The following is a 20,397-nucleotide window of genomic DNA, read 5'->3' as shown; positions in this document are numbered from 1 at the left end:
CATGGTATTGTGTACAATTTCTACTTGTGACTTTTATATGACGTTTTAAAAAAAAATACCAAAAAATTAACCTGACCGAACCGTACCGATACCGAAGAAAAACCGAGATGATGGGACGGTTTCAAAAAGTCCAATTTTGATTATACAAAATAAAATAACCAAAAAATTAGTATGATATAAATTTTATAAAATAACCACCCGAACCGTAGCATTGACACTCCCACTTAAAAGCAAAGACTTTACTGGCTTATGCTTTAGCCTTTTTTTCTTGAAATTAGAATTTTTTTTTTTTAATGCTTTTATCTTCGTCAAAATTTTGACGAAAATGTGAAACCTGTTATAAAATAAAACTGTTAAGTAAATACACAGAGGAAATATGTAGAGAGAATATGTAGAGGGATATCAGATTATATTACTTCTGCTCTTTCAACATTGCATTTGTGCATCCTATTTATAGGAGCAACAGGACATGGGATATTTTGAGATATTTTGGGATATTTATAACTTAATGGATATCCACTACTTAGGATATTTATAACACTCCCCCTTGGATGTCCATTAATAGATGATGTACCTCGTTAAAACCTTATTAAAAAAAAACCCTGTGGGAAAAAGTCCTAATGAAGGAAAAAGAGTGCACATATCTAGAAATACGCTTTGAGAGCTGCCTCATTAAAAACCTTACCAAGAAAACCCAATGGGACAAAACTTGGTTAAGGAAAAAAGAGTACAACGCGTATTTCACTCCCCCTGACGAAGACCAAGATTCAGATGTCGGAGTCTTCGCATTCCAATCTTGAATATCATCTTCTCAAGAGTTGAAGTTGGCAAAGATTTAGTGAACAAATCTGCAGGATTGTCACTTGAACGGATTTGTTGCACATCAATATCACCATTCTTCTGGAGATCATGTGTGAAAAATAACTTTGGTGAAATGTGTTTTGTTCTATCTCCTTTTATGAAACCTCATTTTAATTGAGCTATGCATGCAGCATTATCTTCATATAATACTGTGGGTATTTTTGTATCACACTTCAAGCCACATCTTTCTCTGATGAAATGTATCACTGATCTCAACCACACACATTCTCTACTTGCTTCATGAATAGCGATTATCTCAGCATGATTTGAAGAAGTAGCAACAATGGACTGCTTGGTCGATCTCCATGATATAGCAGTACCTCCGCATGTAAACAGATAGCCCGTTTGAGATCGATCTTTATGTGGATCAGATAAATAACCTGCATCTGCATAACCAACAAGATCTGTACTACCTTTGTTAGTATAAAACAGACCCATATCGCTAGTTCCCTTCAGATATCGCAATATATGCTTAATCCCGTTCTAATGCCTCCGTGTAGGAGAAGAGCTATATCTTGCTAGCAAATTAACAGAAAATGCAATGTCAGGTCTTGTAGCATTAGCAAGATACATAAGTGCACCTATTGCACTAAGATATGGTACTTCAGGACCAAGTAGCTCTTCGTTTTCTTCCTGAGGTCGGAACGGATCTTTGTTCACTTCAAGTAAGCGAACAACCATAGGAGTACTTAAAGGATGCGCATTGTCCATGTAAAACTGATTTAAAACTTTCTCAGTATAGGCAGATTGATGTATAAAGATCACTTTTGCGAAATGTTCAATTTGCAGACCAAGACAGAGTTTTGTCTTTCCGAGATCTTTCATCTCAAATTCTTTCTTCAAATATTCAATCGCCTTTTGGAGCTCTTCTGGAGTTCCAATGAGGTTTATGTCATCAACATAAACAGCAAGTATAATGAACCCTGATTTTGTTTTCTTAATAAAAACACATGGACAAATGGCATCATTTATATATCCTTCATTTATCAAGTACTCACTTAGGCGATTATACCACATACGCCCTGATTGTTTTAAACCATATAATGATCTTTGTAATCTGATTGGATACATTTCCCGAGACTTTAAACCAAATGCTTCAGGCATTTTATATCCTTCAGGAATTTTCATTTAAATTTCATCAAGTAAGCCACATAGGCCGTGACAGCATCCATCAGTATAAATAATGTGACATCTTCTGTTGTTTGGACTGCTGGCCCAATAAACATTACGTTTACCAAGATGGATCATTTTACTTGGTAATTATTCTACGTCAACATGCTTTAAGAGACGTAGAAATCAAATCCTCACAACCTTATACAATATTGTGCGCTATATTGTATATTGTCGACAAGATATCATGTTGTATCGGTTCGCAATTCGACATAACTTACTGAGATCTCATCACTTCATTATTTTCAGGTACCTGAACCTCCCATAAGGTTTATGAAGTGTTATGTCGTAGCTCTTCAAGAGCACATTGCCTTCTTATTATGATCATTTGCTCCTCCCTTTTTCAAGGATTATTATATTTGGAACCGATTGGTCTACCATGCTCCATGCACGCTGTAGATTTTGTCCTTCAGGGACATTAAGAGCATTTTGCAGATGAAATATGAAATAGTTGGGTCAGCAAATGCTTCCACCATTTGACTTGAATTATCTGAGGATCATACTGATGATAATTCACAACATATTTCTTAGCTGCTTATTCTCTCCCCCTTATTTTAGTGACATATGTCCCCATTTTCTTTGGGAAAATCCATCTGTGTGCATCATGGTATATCCATTAATCATGTACCGCACATCAAATGCTAAAAGATGGAAATATCTAGTTCCTGACCCTGAACCAAATATGAGGGGAGAATTTATCAAAATTTATTGATTTGAAGCGTACAAGTGTTGTTGTATGCAATATATCATATCTCAGACCAACATCTGAAACTCTGTTCTCATAAGCAATGGTTTAGCTGTATTATGGAGGCATCCAATGCCAAACCAACTTAGATATAAACCAACATTATCAAGATGATTGTCTTGATTACATATTCTGAAAATTGTGCTTCCAACTCAATTATTTTGAGCAAGCAACTTTGTAAATGTCAAACTGCCAGTTGACAATAAACATACATGTGACTGTCTTAAATAGATGCATCTATTTAAGACATCACATTGCAGGTGAAGGGGCCCACATTCACCTTTTATATTTTTCAGAATTTTGAGGATTCAGTCCCAACATTAGCTGGTGTAATCAATTTATCATGAGAACAAGCAACACAAACAAATTCTTGAAGAATCTTCTAGTTCTTCAATATGTTTTTAATACTCAATTAGCACATCATATTTAAATCAGGACGATCAAAATGGTCTTGTCAACTGATAAAATTATCTGTACCCGTAAACTTCAAGTTTACTATGACGAGTGCTATTTCTTTTAATAAACTTCTGGTTTACTATTGCATGAAATTTTATGTCAAAACTTCTGGTTTATTGTGACATGCGATCTCATCATGCTCGGGTAACGCTTTACACACGTGTCCCTACCCGTAATAAGTTGGAGATATTCAATCTTCCAATCATCTGTAGTCTCAATATGATGATCATTTTTCTCGCTAGTAAACTTCAGGTTTACTATAATTTATTTTCCGATCGAAATAATTATGATATGAGATGAATGGTACTATCATATATAAGCTCTTCGAGAGACATCAATTTGTTCACCTTAATCATATATTATTTGGACACTGCTAGTGTCATGATACTTGTAAATAAATAATTAGCTCTTCTGGAGCCTTTGATCATTAATTTCTATTACCAAATATTTCTTAAATATTTCTGGTACCATTAAAGCAAATTTCGACACTACTGGTGTCACAAAATAAACATTGAATTCTAAACTTCAATATTTCAAACATCTCCTTCAGGGAGATTCATCATTAACTGAGTATTTTGTATCTAAGCTCAAACACATAATAATCAAATCCTTCATAAAGAAATATATTAATTGTTATTTCCTTCAAGGAAATCAATAACAACTAACCATAATGTATTAATGTGGTTATAGGAGAAAGCATTCTACTCTACTTCCTTTTGCCTTAGAAATATGTTTCAACGTACGACAGGTACATGTAGCAATGTCTGAATTTCATACCACCAGAATATAACATCTACATTCCTTGTATTTTATCCCTCCAGGAGATAAGTTGTGGTATTTGTTCATTCACTTCGGGGAATGAAACCTGATTATTTAAATGTGCTTGAAATACGACGCTCATTAATAACTCGTTATTTTGCTCAAACACAAGAAAACATTGCTTCAAAGTATTTCTCAGATATTTTGGTAATTCTTTCTGCTTCAGGAGTAAAGTTTCAGAGTTTTACTGCTTCGGGAGTAAAGTTTCAAGTTTTACCACTTCAGGAGTAAAGTTTAAAGGTTGACTAATTCAGGAGTAAATTTCTGAATTCTACTACTTCGGGAGTAGATTTCAGAGTTGTTTCAGGAGTAGAATTAAAAACCTTACTACTTCAGGAGTAAAATACATAGGCTTACTACTTCTGGAGTAGAATTCAAAGTTTGCTACTCGTGGAGCAAAATTATGAGTTTAGTACTTCGGGAGAAAAGCATATAATATTCAGAATATTTCTTCTCAATTATTCTACCTCTTCTGGAGATGGATCATGATATTTTCACAATCAAATGCACGTTTATATTTATAGGCTTTACCACATATTATCACATTCACTTCAGGGATTGGATCTATATTTATAACATTTATCAAAAGTTTTAATTCTTCAGGAATAAAACATAATTATCTGAACGCGCCTTAAGCATATCAAATCGTGATAGCTTATAGCCTCTTTTAAGATATTGCTACTTCAGGAGCAAATCGAGGCATACATTTAATGTGGAGAATTTTTCTCTAACACATCTTCAATCATAAACACAATAAGCCCGTAAAAATATTACCACTTCTGGTGTTCACGGATATAAACTCATTTAATCATTTCATATTTGCGAACTAACCTTCCAGTAGAATATTGGCATAAGGCCTTCAGCAACTGAACTGTTTAGACTAAATAAGTACTGCAAGTCCTTTACTTTATCTCCAGTGAGGCAACGACTTGTACTCAGTGTAATTCCAAGAATTGCACCTTCGAGGCTTTCAAAGTATTTGCTCAAGATGGCTGAGGCTCGTGCTGATAACGTGTTATAAAATAAAACTGTTAAGTAAATACACAGAGGAAATATGTAGAGAGAATATGTAGAGGGATATCAGATTATATTACTTCTGCTCTTTCAACATTGCATTTGTGCATCCTATTTATAGGAGCAACAGGACATGGGATATTTTGAGATATTTTGGGATATTTATAACTTAATGGATATCCACTACTTAGGATATTTATAACAAAACCTTATATCATACGCTTATGTTTTTTCTTTCTCTTTTTCACAAACTAAAAACCACGACCACGAGCAAAGGACAAAATTGCATTTATCCTTTTCTTTTCCTTTTGAGTTTCCCAAGAAGATATAAATATTCTCTTAATAAATAAATCGCGTATTTCGAGGCAGACTGATTTCCACAATTCAGCGCCCTTACAATAAATTGGAATTTCCAGTCATTAATATATAATAACTGTTGTTGGTTTCTTCTCACTTTTGTTGGTACGTATAGCAGAGTTTCGTAAAATGGGGTCCTTAGAACAAGAACAAGTTCTTGATTCTCAGCTTCATGTTGATGACTCTGCTTCTGGTTAGTTAATTATCTTTTTTTTTTTTTGGCTGCATTTTAACCTATCTTTTTGTGGGGTTTTCTCCAATTGCATATATCTATATTTTTTGTGATTTTTTATTTTCTCTAGGGACTTGAGGGTGTGCATATTTCTCTATCTTTTGTGGGTTTTCTTTCAAAGTTTTGACTTTTTCCATTTACCTTTATGTTGCTTGAGGGTCTGGTTTTTGCTTGTTTCTTTTTGGGTGAATCCATAAAGTATTGTTTGTTTCCAAAGGCTGTTGTAATTATTGGTTTTGTTTGAAGAGAGTTGGTTTTGTATGAGTTATTAATAATGTGAAATGGTAAATTGGTTTGCTACATCAATTAGCTTAATGGGTTTTTAATGCCTTATCTAAGAGCTGCTGGGAATAGGGATAATTAGACTTTGTAAACAAGAAGATGAATCATGTTGCTTTTATGTTTATGTTGGATGTTGTATTTAATAATTGATGCAAAATGAGAAGTACACACCTTGGGATGGATGTTGTTTAGCAAATGTTCTGTCACTGAATTGTGAAAATTGGTTTGTATGATAGACTTTGAGCTTTTATTTGTGCACTTATATATATATATATACATATTATTAATGACACCACAATAAAATACGTAAAATAAGTTGAAAAGTTAGTTTGATAGAGGAAGCATCACATCAACAACTACGACATACCCAGTGTAATCCTACAAAGAGGGTCTGGGGAGGGTAGAGTGTACGCAGGCCTTACCCCTACCTTGGAGGTAGAGAGGCTGAGAGGAAACATCACATCAACGTTTAAGTTCTGAATAGTTTAATGAATTTAAAATTTTCAAAGTTGCATAGGAATTGAATGGTTGCAAATATTTTATGACGTCTCAAAATGGAAATAGTGTTACATAATTTGAGGTGTGTGGTTACTTGAATTTATGAAAATGAGGAGAAATTATGGATTTCTGGTCTCATAAGCTATTTGAATTTGGAATGTTGTCAAACTGACTTGTATAAAGTAATACTTAGTCTTGGCATGGATTGGATATCAACCGTCTAGCCTTTGCAGCTTTTAGTTGAAATTTTAACTGTTTGGTTGTGGTTTACTTACCTTATATTTCTGGAAATTGGTGTGCTTCATCTGGGGACTGGGATATGAGTTGATCTTAGGAGGTTTAATTTGGAACTTTGACTAAAATGCTAACCCCTTCAGGGACTCGAGTGATATCTTGTGCTTCAAGCCCAACTTCGTTTGCCTAGTATAATCGGTGAATCTGAGCTGAATGTGTTACCGTTCAATATTAGACTACAACTTTTGAAGCCTATGAGTCTAGTAATTTGATAAAGGTTTATCATGTGAAGGTCTATGTAATCTCTAGTTCATTATGTCGGATAGCAAAATCAATACAAAGTACTGAGATCTGAAATGTTGATTTTAACTTGTGAAAATGATTTATATATTCCATCAGGAATCCTTGACAAACACAATAGGGAGTTGGAGCATCTGAGTCTGACGAACCAGCCACTTAAGACAGTGAAATTCTTCAGTTTCGCTGTTCTAAAGTGTCTTCAACAATTCTCAGTTAACACTTTCAAGTGCAGCTGTCTCGTGGTCATACTGCTCGCAGCCACAGGTGGGACTTTGCTTTTGACACGTGGGAGGGCGCATGAGGAGGTATGTCATTTATTCTTGTGTGTTATAGTGCATTTCTTCATAGTGGCAGATACTATGTGGCCTGTAAAACTTAATGAACACATTTCTAACATCCCATTAATCTGTCATGTATACTACTAAATACGGGGCTGTTAGACTTCCTAATTTTCCTTTTTGTTATACTAGCAAGAAGTTTGCTAAATAGATAATCCTTTGAATGAGGATTTAGGGTATAGCTCAAGTAAGGGGCATTATTTTTTTTTTCTGGCGGGGTGGGGGTGAGGGTGAGGGTGGAGGAGGTGGCAAGTAATGAAGCATTTATGTTTCCTTTTTTTTTTTTTTTGGGCATGACGTACATTCTTAAGAATTGTGGCATCTTTAGATGCTTGTTAGGAGATGCTATTTCTCCATATTACATGTTCTTTCAAACTAAATGTATCAGAAAATTATTTTTTATGCCCATGGAATGATCTTCATCCAGTATTTCACAACTAAGTGGAGAAGTGATAACAACAGTGAAGAACTGATAACAACAATTTGAAAATTTTCCTTTTCTTAATTGGACTTTTTTTTTTTTTGGGGGGGGGGGGGGGGGGGGGGGGTTAAACATTGTCTTCACTGATCATTGATGTGCAAAAAGTTACAATTTAAGTTTGGCATACCAAACTTTGTACATGATCACTGAGTTGAGATCTATTGTTAGTCCTAACCAAAAATAAACAGAAACTATGTATAGAATTCAAGGAAGATCATAGATGATGTGAGCTGGTTTGGCTCTTTTGATCTGAAGGAGGGAAGGTTCCAACTATCCATGTTGATAAGACCTTTGACTTGATTGGGTAGTTCAACAAAAGCGTTGAAGAGACGGACCATATCATAGCTGTGGCTCAGAGTAGCCAATTTATTTGCAGGGCTATTTGCTTCTCTGCAACAGTGGTTGATTTCAAATCCATCCTCTTCAACTAGTTTGTGGATCTCATTTATGATGTTAATGATCTTCCTAGGAACTTTCCATTCCCTTATGCAATTAGTTATGAGGAGGGAGTCAGTTTCTCCCAAGGCTAGTCTGTAACCATTTGTAGCACACCATTTTAGGCCAGAAAGCATAGAAGCTGCTTCTGCCATATTTGTAGTCCCTGGTCCCAAAGGCATAGAGTAGGCAAAAATAACTATTCCTGACCAGACCTCCACCAGCACAAATGCCCTGAAGACAAGTTCCATCACTGTTGAGCTTAACGATATGGGAGGAAGGTTTGATCCATTTAGCAATTCTGGAGGTCCTCTGCTCTATCACTGCATCACATGCTTTACATATTTGATGCCATTATTCACCTAGAGCTTGTTTTGCCAAGCGGTTTGGAGGCCAGTTTGGCCGACAAAGAAAAGTGCTTTTGAGGAACAGTAGAAGCAGTTTTTCTGCGGTTGGGAAGAAGCTAAAAATTTCTAAAAAAGTAGAAGCAAAAGCAAAAATGTATATTTTTCGAGAAAAAAATATCCCTATCATAAATACATTTTTATCAAGTATATCTCTCTTTAATTTCTAATTATAAAGCAACCCGTTTGATCACTTCGTATAACAACTAGTTTTCTTTTGATTCTTTTAGTGAGATCTCAATCATAATAAAAATAAAATTACAATTACTTCATAATCTTGTTACAATTATCAAGTTGTATTTTTATATATTTTGAATTTTATACTGCAGATATTGTTCCTTTCTTATAAAAAAAGACGTTTATTTTTCTTTTGCTCTTCGAAGCAGCCTTAAATTTGTTTTCTTTGATGTGTTTAGTATATTTAAATCATCATGTTGATATTATATCAATATTTATTTTTATTTATCTATGTATTACATTGATTGAGAATTGTAATATGTACTTTTTAAATTTTAATTAAATAAAATCTAAAACATAATTGAAGTCAAATAAAATCAAAAACATAATTGAAGTATTTCATAATAGATATTTAAAATAATTAGTCTCTATAAAATAATCTTAATAATAAACGTGCATTTGATACTTGTCCTATGTCGTAATTTGACACTCATAAGCACTTTTTAAAAAAGATTAGCCAAACAAAATCTGCTTATCAAAAACACTTTTCAATTGAATTAGTCAAGCACAAACTGCTTCTCACCAAAAGTATTTTCTTGAAAAGCACTTTTAAAAAGTATTATTCAAAATAAGTAGTTTTTAACCGCTTGGCCAATCAGGCTCCTTGTCTTGCTCTTCTAAATTTGCTATTTAGAATTTGCAAAAGAGTAGAAATGATGTTAGTTTGGTTCTTTAAAAGGATGGTCTGATTTTTTCAATTTTTTTGTTACATCTAGATGGATATTGAATGATCTTCTTGATAATCTTCTTTATTGTTTTAACTCCTTTTTCAATTTTAGATGCGTTATTAGTTTACACTGGAAAGTTACGGAATGGAAATCTACCCTGTATTTGTACTGATTTGTTAGATTTAATGAAGTGTAAGAGGTTGTTTTTGGAAACCATACCAACAACAACATCATTTTCAATAACAATAACAACAGTAATAAAGGTACAGATAAGTATAAGAGTATCTAGTAAACAAGAAACAAAGATTGATCATAGATCTAATAAGCGAACGAAGCAACAGACCGAAAAAAAGAAAAAAAAAAACACGAAACAACAGACGACAGACGAACACTTCAAATTAATGAGGACTAAGGGAAAGATCATGTGGAGAGTCCCATAACACATATAAACATGCAAAACAATAAAAGACAGACAATCCACGGGACAATATGGACATATGAAACAGTGCTAAAAGAGACAGACAATGATCCTAGGGCCTTAGAAATTGGTGTTGTGATCTGGATCTTGAGCATTGTTGTTGAAAGATGCATCATCAAATAAAGCCATAAAATCATCGTCCCAGTTCAGCATCCCAGACAATGCAGGACTCTGTGGAAAGTCATAGGAATAGTTTTGGTAGTTATTCATTGGCATTGATGCACCCATTAAGGGGACATTCATTGAAGGGTCAATTGATGGTGTCATTAGAGGAAACAATGGAGCAGACACTGGAGGAGCCATCATTGATGAAGGCATTGGAGAAGCCATTGTTGGTGGAACCATTGGAGGGGCAATCATTGGTTGGGTGAAGGCATTGGAGGGGCCACTCTAGGAGCCCTTCTAAGAGCCATTTGTTGAGATATTGGAGGATACAATTGTGGAACCATTGGAGGAAACATTTCTGAAGGAAATAAAGGAGGAAGAGGAGGATGAGGAATTCTCGAAAGGCCCATAAGAGGAACTGTTGGACGAGGAGCCGCCAGTTGAAACATTGGTTGGGGCACTTGAGTAGGAGCGGATGCCACTGGAGGAACCATCGATAGAGCCACCGATAGCGGGGCCACAACAGGGGCCAATTGAGGAGCCCTTGGACCCTCGTAGTTGGTTCCACTAGGAACCATGGATGGAGCCTCCAGAGGAACCACTGATATTAGAGCCATTGAAGGGTCCAACAAAGGATCCCTTGGCCCCTCGGAGCTGGTCCCATCAGGAACCTCCGGTCCAACAATGGTTTGAGGGGCACTCGATGTGGAACCGTCAGCCTGCGCTTTTATCGCTTCACGTACCCATTTGAGTGTTTGGTTAATCATGTAACTTAGATCGTTGAGATCATTTGGGTGTATGTTAGCGGGAATATCTTTTCCGTTCAACACTTCATGCATTTTGTTTGTGAACTCCTTCACCCTGTTCTCCTTCCTCACCTTCCGCAGTTGTTCCTCCAACTTCTTAGTCCTTTTCTTGATGAACTCTTCTGGTGTCTCCATGTGTTTTAATTGCTCCAACTCTGGCAGCTCCCTTAACTTTGTAAAAGTATTGATAACAGCAACATGATTTGGAAACACAATAGGTTCATTGTGGTAAGGACTATAGACGACGATAGCAGTCTCAACATCACAAAGGTTGCTGAGTTCTTCGGCCTTTTTCAAGAACCCTTTCTGTCTTTTCTTGTATGAGGTATTCCTGTCAGTGTTATTTTCAATAAAAGCAAGCTTCACTTTCTTTCTAGTCATAGCTAAAGAGGAGGAAAAGTTGGAGCAGAAATGTGTTGGTTTGGATATAAGGATCAAATGGCTTTGTTGTTGTTGTTGTGTGTTTCTTTGCCTAGGATTGTCTCCTACTTATAGGAGGGAAATTTAGATTCTGTAAATTTTTGGATAGTTTGAATTAGAGTATTCTTAGTTGTCACTAGTAACTATTTTGCCATGAAACTAAATGAGGGTGGATTAGATACCAAGTTAGATATTACTTTTTGAAGTCTATGGCTCCAATCATGTGCTGACCAATTTTTTTCGAGTCAAACTTTTCTTGTTAGGAGAATAACTTAGTTGGTTTAAATCTAATTAAATAATATTCACAAAAGATGATAGAATTATAACAAACGTGTTTGCTTACTAATTTCAGTGGTAAAAAAATGTATACGATCTCGAAGTATTTTTTTTTAATGGATGTACAAAAGATTGAAACAAGCGAGCATATTAAATAAAATAACATGTAAAATTTAACTGGTAAAGTTCTGCCATGTGACTAAGAGGTCACGGTTTCGAGCCGTGGAAACAACTTGCAGAAATGCAGGGTAAGGTTGTGTAAAAAAGACCCTTGTGCTCTGGCCCTTCCGTGGACTCTGCGCATTGCGGGAGCTTAGTGCACTAGACTGCCTTAACATGTAAAAATTTAAAATTTAATTAACTATAGTGGCTAAGAATTTTGAGATATCAATTTCTTCGGCAATATTTGAATATGCGTAAAAAACAATCAATTTGATGGTTAATTTTCTAAAAATACAAATATTTATTGAATATTAAATGGCGATATGTGTATGACTATAGCGGTTGCAGTGCTTTGTAGAAACATATTTTTATCTTTTCTAATTTTGCAGAAACCATATTTAGTTGAACTTTTATGGTGCTTCCAAATATATAAAAAACTAAGCTCGTTTAATTTTTTTTACTGTCCGACACTCACAAACCTGTCACTCGACACGCGTTGAAAAAATTTCTAAATTGGTTTTTAGGCAAATCAATATACAATAATTGCACAAAACATTGATCAAAACAATGCGTTTATACATAGTGGAGAAAGAAAAAGAGAAATTTTAATCATTTTAAGAAAAGTACTTAAAAAGAAGAAAAATTAGCCGCAAAATATTGTTTATTAGATGAAATGTGGTTAATTTTCTTAAATACAAATTTTTATTTAATATTAAAGGGTGATACGTGTATGATTATAGCTGTTGCCGTGAAATACATTTTTATTTTTTCCAATTTTACAGAAACCATATTTAGTCAAAATTTTATGCTGCTTTCAAATATATTAAAAACTAAGTCTTGCTTAAATTTGTTTTTTTTACGGTCCTATGTTCACCAACCCGTCACTTGACACGTTAAAATAATTTCTAAATTGGTTTTGAGGCAAATCAATATACAATAATTGCACAAAACAATGCGTTTACACATAGTGAAGAATGAAAAAGGAGAAACTTCAATCATTTTAAGAAAAGTAATTAAAAGAAGAAGAATTAGCTGTAGATTGTCTTACTATTGTTTATTAAATGAAATGTGGTTAATTTTCTTAAAATACAAATGTTTATTTAAGAATAAAGGGCGATATGTGTGTCATTATAGCCGTGCTTTGTAGAAATACATTTTTATTTTTTCCAATTTTGCAGAAACCATTTTTAGTCGAAATTTTATGCTGCTTTCAAATATATTAAAAACTAAATCCTGCTTAAATTCTTTTTTTCACTGTCCTATGCTCACCAACCCGTCACTCGACACACGTTAAAATAGTTTCTAAATTGGTTTTGAGGCAAATCAATAGACAATTATTGCACAAAACAATGCCTTTATACATAATGAAGAACGAAAAGGAGAAAATTTTAATCATTTTAGAAAAGTACTTAAAAAGAAGTAGAATTAGCTGCAGGTTGTCTTACTATTGTTTATTTAAATGAAAATAGACATTTTACTCTTGATGATATTTCCTCCCTCAGGGTACCTAAGTTAAATTTTAATCATCTTGGGATCTATATTTAAGTTTATTCGATCCTTTCTAGCTAATTTCTATTTGTATAATTGAACCAGAGAGGAAGAATGAACAACAAAATCATTGATTTTATGCCATATATTATAGTTTTGTCACGTTAAGTTTATAGGTTAAAAGGTCACAATTTAAACCTAATTAGTAAATTTTCTTTCTCCGAATCAATTCTTACAATAAGTCAATCAAGATTCGCTATCAAGAAAAGAAAAAGTCTAGGCTTTTAGGTTAGGTTAATCTCTTTATTCACAGAATTTTCACTACAAAAGAACACCTAAATAGCGGTGTTTCTTTTTACATATTGCTGCGGTCAACCCCCCCACAATTCGTTGTCACGGCCGTTTCGGAAACTCCTGCAGTATGGTGATAAGACTTTTGTCTTCATTAATTAAGAGCTGCAAATATTCTTAGCCAATGCTTATTTGTAGTTAAAATTTTATCTTTCAGCTTACGCAAATAAACTTTTCTATGCCAATCCATTATCTCTTAAACCTATGAAAACTTGGGAGTTTGTTCTCCAGTGATTGAAGGATAGGCGTTCCCAAAACACAACCATTGATACATTTTATTTCCTGGACTGGCGGATTATCTTCTAATCCTCCTTGTCATGCCTGAGTCATATGCATGTGCATCTAACCTTTCACTGTTTTATTTTGATTTTATGCCTACTTTTCTCAAGGCACTGCAGCCTGTTCAGGAGCTTCTCAGCTATCTTCGGTTTGGACTCTGGTGGCTAGCTCTTGGTGTGGCTTCATCAATTGGCCTGGGTGAGTGGCATTTGCTTATGGCATAATGATATCCAAATTAAGACAAATATGTTTAGTGTATACTTACAAAAGTGAATTCTGTTAAATGTTCTCTGTCAAGGGGGTGATAGGCCGATAGCATTGTCTTTAAGTAACACGTTTCTTCATTGAGATAGTATCTGTCTTCCAACTTTGATTAATGTACAACTACGGTATGATTGTCGCCTATGTTCCTTTTTGACCCTTCCTTAGCCAATCATGAGATTATCTCTAGCAGGAACAGACTATTGTAGGTAATACATATTTTTGTCATTTTCCTCAATGTAGCATTTTAGCTCCCATATTTGTTTTGTCCAAAGATAATGAAAGACAGTACTTTGGAAAATAATTGGCAACTGGACTCAAGCATCTTTTCTTTGATCACATTTTGAAGCGGTTCCTGCTTTTTGTATTTGTAGAGATAGTCCTACTGGTCTTGGCGGAGCAAGTTTTGAAGTTCCTTGACGCATTAGTTTGTGTCACGAATATTTCTTAGGACCATGCTTATGCTATTTACATAGATATCTGATGAAATTTTGCATGATAATCAAAATGTTATCAAATTCAATCATGTGCCAGGACACTCATATTCTAAATCGTTGTGGCATAATATTATGGAAGAATCTTCACTGAATTTATTGTTTGGATGTTTTTCTAACTTCTAAGTAATAATCATGTTTGGTGCAGAATAAGGATCATTATATTAGAATAATTTTGAGTGAGCTTTCTTTATTAGAGATCACAGTCGGACTTTTAAGTCATTTCAATTCTTGTTTCTTAACCGAATCTCTCAACAGCTATATATTACTGCTTTGTTGCTGGTATTTGAAAGTTTTATTGTTTACATTAGTATCTTGAAATAGTTTTGGTAGTAATTAAGATTGCAGTTTATTTTACTCTTTAACTTATATTTTTGTCATTCCACATCCTTGTCTCTCTTTGTTCTAAAAGGCTCTGGTCTGCACACTTTCGTCTTGTACTTGGGCCCTCATATTGCTCTATTCACAATAAAATCTGTGAGCTGCGGAAGGGTTGACATAAAAAGTGCTCCATATGATACAATTCAATTAAGAAGTGGTCCTTCATGGCTGGATAAGGACTGTTCTGAGTTTGGCCCACCATTATTTTCTCTACCCAGTGCACGGGTACCATTGACCAGCATACTGAAGCAGGTTCAGTTGGAGGCTATATTGTGGGGTATTGGAACAGCTCTTGGAGAGCTACCTCCTTATTTCATCTCTAGAGCTGGTAAGCAGCATTTTCATTGTGATTTCTTCCTGTACAGTGGTGCCTTACATCACATTTGATTTTCTGGAAGTTTATTTACCCCAAGTAATTGTATTGTCGAAACCCCCTGCCTACGACAGCAGGGGATTTGCCTTCTGGGTTGAGCTCGTCGCACCGGGCTTGCCTAGTGCGGGTTACCTCTCCTGTGTGGTTTGCGAGCTATTGCACAGGAGCTGGGTTTACCCTGTGCCCACCCGAAGGGTAGCGGCTGCGGGTTCCCATGTCATAAAAAAAAATTGTATTGCAGGCTATTGTTTAAATCTGTAATTTGTTTCTTCATATGTTCTTGGGATGACAAGTCCAAAGACAATCTTTTTCAAAATCATACTTACTATCTCTATTTATAACCATTTCTAAAAAGCGGCTACAAAGATCTTACTGTCGGTAGGCCTTGGGCAGAGACAGCTGTGTCATTTGTGGGCCATCCTACCTCTCCTTCATAGTATAGGAAAAGAAAAGAATTGGATGTTCCTCCTTGATCCTTTTTAATTCTGTTGGAGATATTTTCAAGTCTGGCTAAGGGCCTACTGAAAACTTTACAACTTTTAGCTCTTTATTAGCCTCTTCCGCTTGGAATTACACCAACTGGTGATCATCCATAACAAAGATAATACTCGAGAAAGAACAACGCGTCATCTTCTTTGAGCAATATTCTATTTTTTAGTCTTCGTCCTTGGAGTCCTTCCTCTAGATCTGAATACCTTTGAGAATGTCACTTCAGGTGAAGATTTGAGATAGATAATAAATTCCTATTTTCCTTATTTTAAGCCCACTTACCATCTTTCTTCCAGAGCAATAGAACTTCTTTCTTGCTTCAACTTGATGCATTTTTTCTGTTCTGTAATGTTTCGAGTTATCCACACAAAAACTCATTAAGTTTGGAAATATTGTTCTAATATCTTACATGGTACTGCTTTATAGTAATGCATTACTGGCGGAATGACTAGATTATGCGGTACTGATGTTTCCTGTGCTCTTCAAAATTGCAGCTCGTATATCAGGTAGTGAAGGTGAACTTATGGAAGATTTGGATTCTGCTTCAAAAGTAGACACTGGAATTATCAGCAACCACTTAAAACGGATAAAACAGTGGCTTCTTTCTAACAGACAGTATTTGAATTTCTTCACAATTCTGGTTCTTGCTTCGGTAAATCCCATCTCAATGCTCACATTTTGCCGGAACCTTATTTTGTCCTTGTAACAGAATGTTGTGGACTTGTGTCATCAACTTTATTGGTTTTCTTTAAATTACGTCTATTTAACCCCTCCTTTTGATCTCTACATTGCTTTATTTGTCAACCGTCATTAAGGGTTTTCAACATAACTTACTAGAAGAAGACCACTAAGCCCCTTCCCCCCTGGACAGTAAAGAAATGAGAGAAAGAAGAACCTTTTATTCCTTAACTGCTTCCTCATTTTTATCATTTGGTAAATAGTGAAATATTTCTGTTACAGTCTCTGCTTGCTGCTATACCGTTCCAATTTCATCACAATAAGTACGAGCATTTAGATTTGATATAATTTGTTTTCTTCAATTTTCTGATGTTTCTTTTTAGGGAAAAGGGTCAAAAATGCCCCTCTACTTTGGGAAAAGGGCTAAAAATATCCTCCATTACAAATTTGGGTCAAAAGTACCCCTCCTGTCGTTGAAGTTTTCAAATATACCCCTGTCTTAACGGTAATCTCTAACATAACCCGATTTCATTTTTAAACCCGCTCCATTTAAACCCGATCCAACTAAATAAAAAACGCATATGGTTTACCCGCTCCTGTGCCTAGTGGCTCCAAATGTAGGACTCGGGAACAAGTTGCTTGCATATGGGTTTTTATGCTGTTGGGTTGGGTTTAAATGGAGCAGGTTTAAAAATGAAATCGGGTTTTGTTGGAGATTTCTATTAAGACAGGGGTATATTTGAAAACTTTAATGACGGGAGGGGTATTTTTTATCCAAATTTGTAATGGAGGATATTTTTAGCCCTTTTCCCAAAGTAGAGGAGAATTTTTGACCTTTAATTCGGCTCATTCCAGATTTCAATTGATAGACTGATCATTTAATTACTTGCAATGATCATCACTGATTTAAGATGCTGTAGCCGCGCCCCTCCCTCCCTCTTCCCCCTCCAAAAAAGTCTGGAGATTCGGCCCTTCCATATGTTTCCTGGTGGGGCTGGGGATGCACAATTCTGTCTTGTCCTTTATAACATTTATTTCTTTTTATTCATGTTGCATTTGTTACTGCCCATCCATCTTTATGTTTGTATTGATAACCTATTTAGTGCTCTCTTTGTTTCCTGTGAAGGTGCCAAATCCTCTGTTTGACCTTGCTGGTATCATGTGTGGGCAATTTGGTATTCCATTCTGGAAATTCTTTACAGCAACCCTCATCGGGAAAGCAATTATTAAGACTCACATACAGGTCTGCATCTGCTAAATGTTATCTTTTTTGTTTGATAAGTAAGAAAGTATTATTGATATAAGTTGGCAAAAAGAACAACAACATACCCGGTGTAATCCCACAAGTGAAGTCAGCAAAAAGAAATGCTGAAAAAACTACATCCAAAAGAAAAGAGATCATTACTCTCAGCATTTCATTACTAATAGATTGGCCTTGGCCGCGTTGCACCAAAAAACAAAGCAAAGATATAAAATTGTCATTTTGTTCTCATAACTCTCAGCATTTCTTTCTTTAAGGATTCACCAAATGGCTGCTGGTAGAGTTCCAAACCCTAAGAAAAGCCTTTCCTGCCATGTTTGAACACTAGCCAAACATGTTTGCAAACTTCATTTTAAGAGTTTAAATCATGTAATTTTGGGTTTCTATGTTTTAAGGTATAAGACAGGTGGAGTCACCAGGCTCTCCAGCTCCTGCTTTCTTCTATTCTCACTTCCCTCCACCAGTGTTTAGCCTGCCTGCTCCTTCAATCTGTCCTTACTCTTATTCTTCCTCTTCATGACATATGAACCATCAGATACTGCATAATTGCTTGTGATAAGTTCAGATTGTTGAGACTCGATACAAATCATGAAAACACCCCACCTACAAACTAACATCATTATTATATGCTGTAAATTGGATTCATTTGGGCAGACTTTACATACAATTATGTGGATCATAAGTGTGCGTTTTTGGAGCATCATAAACTAATTGCTTTTCGCTTTTGGTCAAGAGCCAAACAAACAGGATGTCAAAGAATAGAAAAAACAAACAGTAGCTAGCTTCATATCTCAGTTGACATATTAAAGTTTGGTTGTTGATTTGAGAAAGTTACTTTGCAGACAGCATTTATCATTTCAGTTTGCAACAATCAACTGTTGGACTTGATAGAAAATCAATTATTTCGGGTGCTTGGTCTCATCCCTGGAGTTGCTACGTTCCTGCCAAACATCATTTCCAAATTACATGTCGCTAGAGAGAAGTACATGGCAGCGTCCCCTCCGGTGTCTAGTGTTAAGGTAATATGCTTGACTCATAAGTAAAGAAAAAAAAAAAGTAGGTGTAATGCTCTGGTTACTGCTTAATGCATGTTTTTTCTATACTAAAGGTAACTTTGTCCTTACGCCTTCTGACCTAGAATGTATCTTGAGCTTCACTTTTGCTTTATAGGCGTAGAAGGTTTGGTTCAAAGGAACTTAGCTGTTATCTAGGTGGTATGCATAAAAAATGTAGCCTAAGCCATGTAACTTACCAGAAAAAGAAAAAAAAAGCCTAAGCCTTATACTCCTTCCGTCCCATATTAGTTTTCCACACTACTAAAACTATCCGTCCCAAAATACTTGTCAATTAACAAAACCAAGATAAAATCAATTAAATTTTTCCTATTTTGTCCTAAACTTTTTTTTTTTTTTTTTGATAAGGTAAAAGTTAAACATTAATTGTTTTTGAAAGTAACCAATATTGATTAGAGTACAATTTATTGGAGAGAGATAAGGGTAAGGTAGTAAAAATACACTTGTATTTATGATTTCTTAGGGGTGTGTAAAGGGGAAAATGGACAAGTAATATGGGACGGAGGGAATAGTACTATGTTTGTTCCAAAAAGAGTTATATCATCTGAGAAGAAAAAAGGCTGTTTCACCATCTGAGAGCCTCTTCAAGTTACCTTACGAGAATAAACTTTTGATTAAAATAAAACTACCATCTTAGCATAAGATTTCTGTTTGATATGCAACCACTATGATTAGAGTCTCTGTTCACACCCATAACTTGTCACCTGAAAATCTCCTTGGCTTATGATTTATACCACAAATGACTTCGTATGGTAGTCATTAGATCCATATAAACCTGCTTGTTCCGTGACCTGTCAACCTAATTGTGTCTGGATAGCCTGTTTAATACAAGGATGTCAACTGTTATCTGTTGACCAAATGTGTAGTTGGAAGACTGTGTGCACGCATACACAACATAATCATTTTATGAACTAAAAACTGGTGTTCTGCTGCAGGCAAAAAAGTGGGATCTTTCGCTTGGTTCAGTGTGGAACACTGTTGTATGGCTCATGCTCTTGAACTTCTCAGCCAAGATTGTAAATACAACTGCCAAGGGCTATCTCAGAGAGCAGCATGAAAAGGAGCTGGCCGCACTTGAAAATAATCATTCTAGGGAATAACAGATTCATAGTAGTTCAGTATGTGCAAGGGTCCAATTTAGTTGCTGGTAGTTGATTAAAAAAAAAAAAAAGATCTTTTTAGCTGCTGGTCATAGATTGTGGTATACGTTTTTGAAGTGCCACAATCTGATTTGTATTGGAAGTTCAGCACATATAAGAGGGAGAGGCTTCTTTTTATGTCCTGAGCCCCTATTTCCTGTATACACCAAAAATAACCATGTACTTGAACCATAATTCAATGACGAAAAAAATCGGTTCAGCAGGATCATCATATGATTTTTCTTGTATTGAGAAGTTCTCAAGGGCTAGTTTAGTACACAGTTTGAGACTCAATGGAATATAAATAATCGGTGCGCCCCTCGGCTGTCACATTGACTGCCGTCGACAGATA

The 20,397-nt window shown here is 35.3% G+C and overlaps 1 protein-coding gene across 2 annotated transcripts; it reads left to right on the top strand.

The window, feature by feature from the left end:
* Nucleotides 1-5,321: 5,321 nt before the first annotated feature.
* On the top strand, nt 5,322-20,277 carry LOC132645913 (vacuole membrane protein KMS1-like). 2 transcript variants are annotated; one of them, XM_060363170.1, is made up of 8 exons: nt 5,322-5,615; nt 7,068-7,273; nt 14,016-14,094; nt 15,064-15,360; nt 16,389-16,546; nt 17,699-17,815; nt 18,676-18,852; nt 19,842-20,277. In XM_060363170.1, exons 1-8 carry the CDS (start codon nt 5,552-5,554, stop codon nt 20,004-20,006), a joined length of 1,263 nt encoding a protein of 420 aa, XP_060219153.1. In that variant the 5' UTR covers nt 5,322-5,551; the 3' UTR covers nt 20,007-20,277. The 2 variants fall into 2 exon arrangements, with proteins under 2 accessions (XP_060219153.1, XP_060219152.1); XM_060363169.1 differs by having other exon boundaries at nt 5,323-5,615; nt 14,007-14,094.
* The last annotated feature ends 120 nt before the right edge of the window (nt 20,278-20,397 follow it).

The sequence above is a fragment of the Lycium barbarum genome, chromosome 6 (genome assembly GCF_019175385.1).
Source record: "Lycium barbarum isolate Lr01 chromosome 6, ASM1917538v2, whole genome shotgun sequence".
NCBI lineage: Eukaryota > Viridiplantae > Streptophyta > Magnoliopsida > Solanales > Solanaceae > Lycium > Lycium barbarum.
The sequence above is the reverse complement of the archived record's forward strand: the minus strand, read 5'-3'. Positions and strand labels throughout refer to the sequence as shown.

Coding starts and splice junctions, on each gene's coding strand:
- LOC132645913 (XM_060363169.1), top strand. CDS start 5,552: ATGGGGTCCTTAGAACAAGAACAAGTTCTTGATTCTCAGCTTCATGTT. Junction 14,095..15,063: donor GGCTTCATCAATTGGCCTGG/GTGAGTGGCATT, acceptor TTGTTCTAAAAG/GCTCTGGTCTGCACACTTTC. Junction 15,361..16,388: donor TTATTTCATCTCTAGAGCTG/GTAAGCAGCATT, acceptor TCAAAATTGCAG/CTCGTATATCAGGTAGTGAA.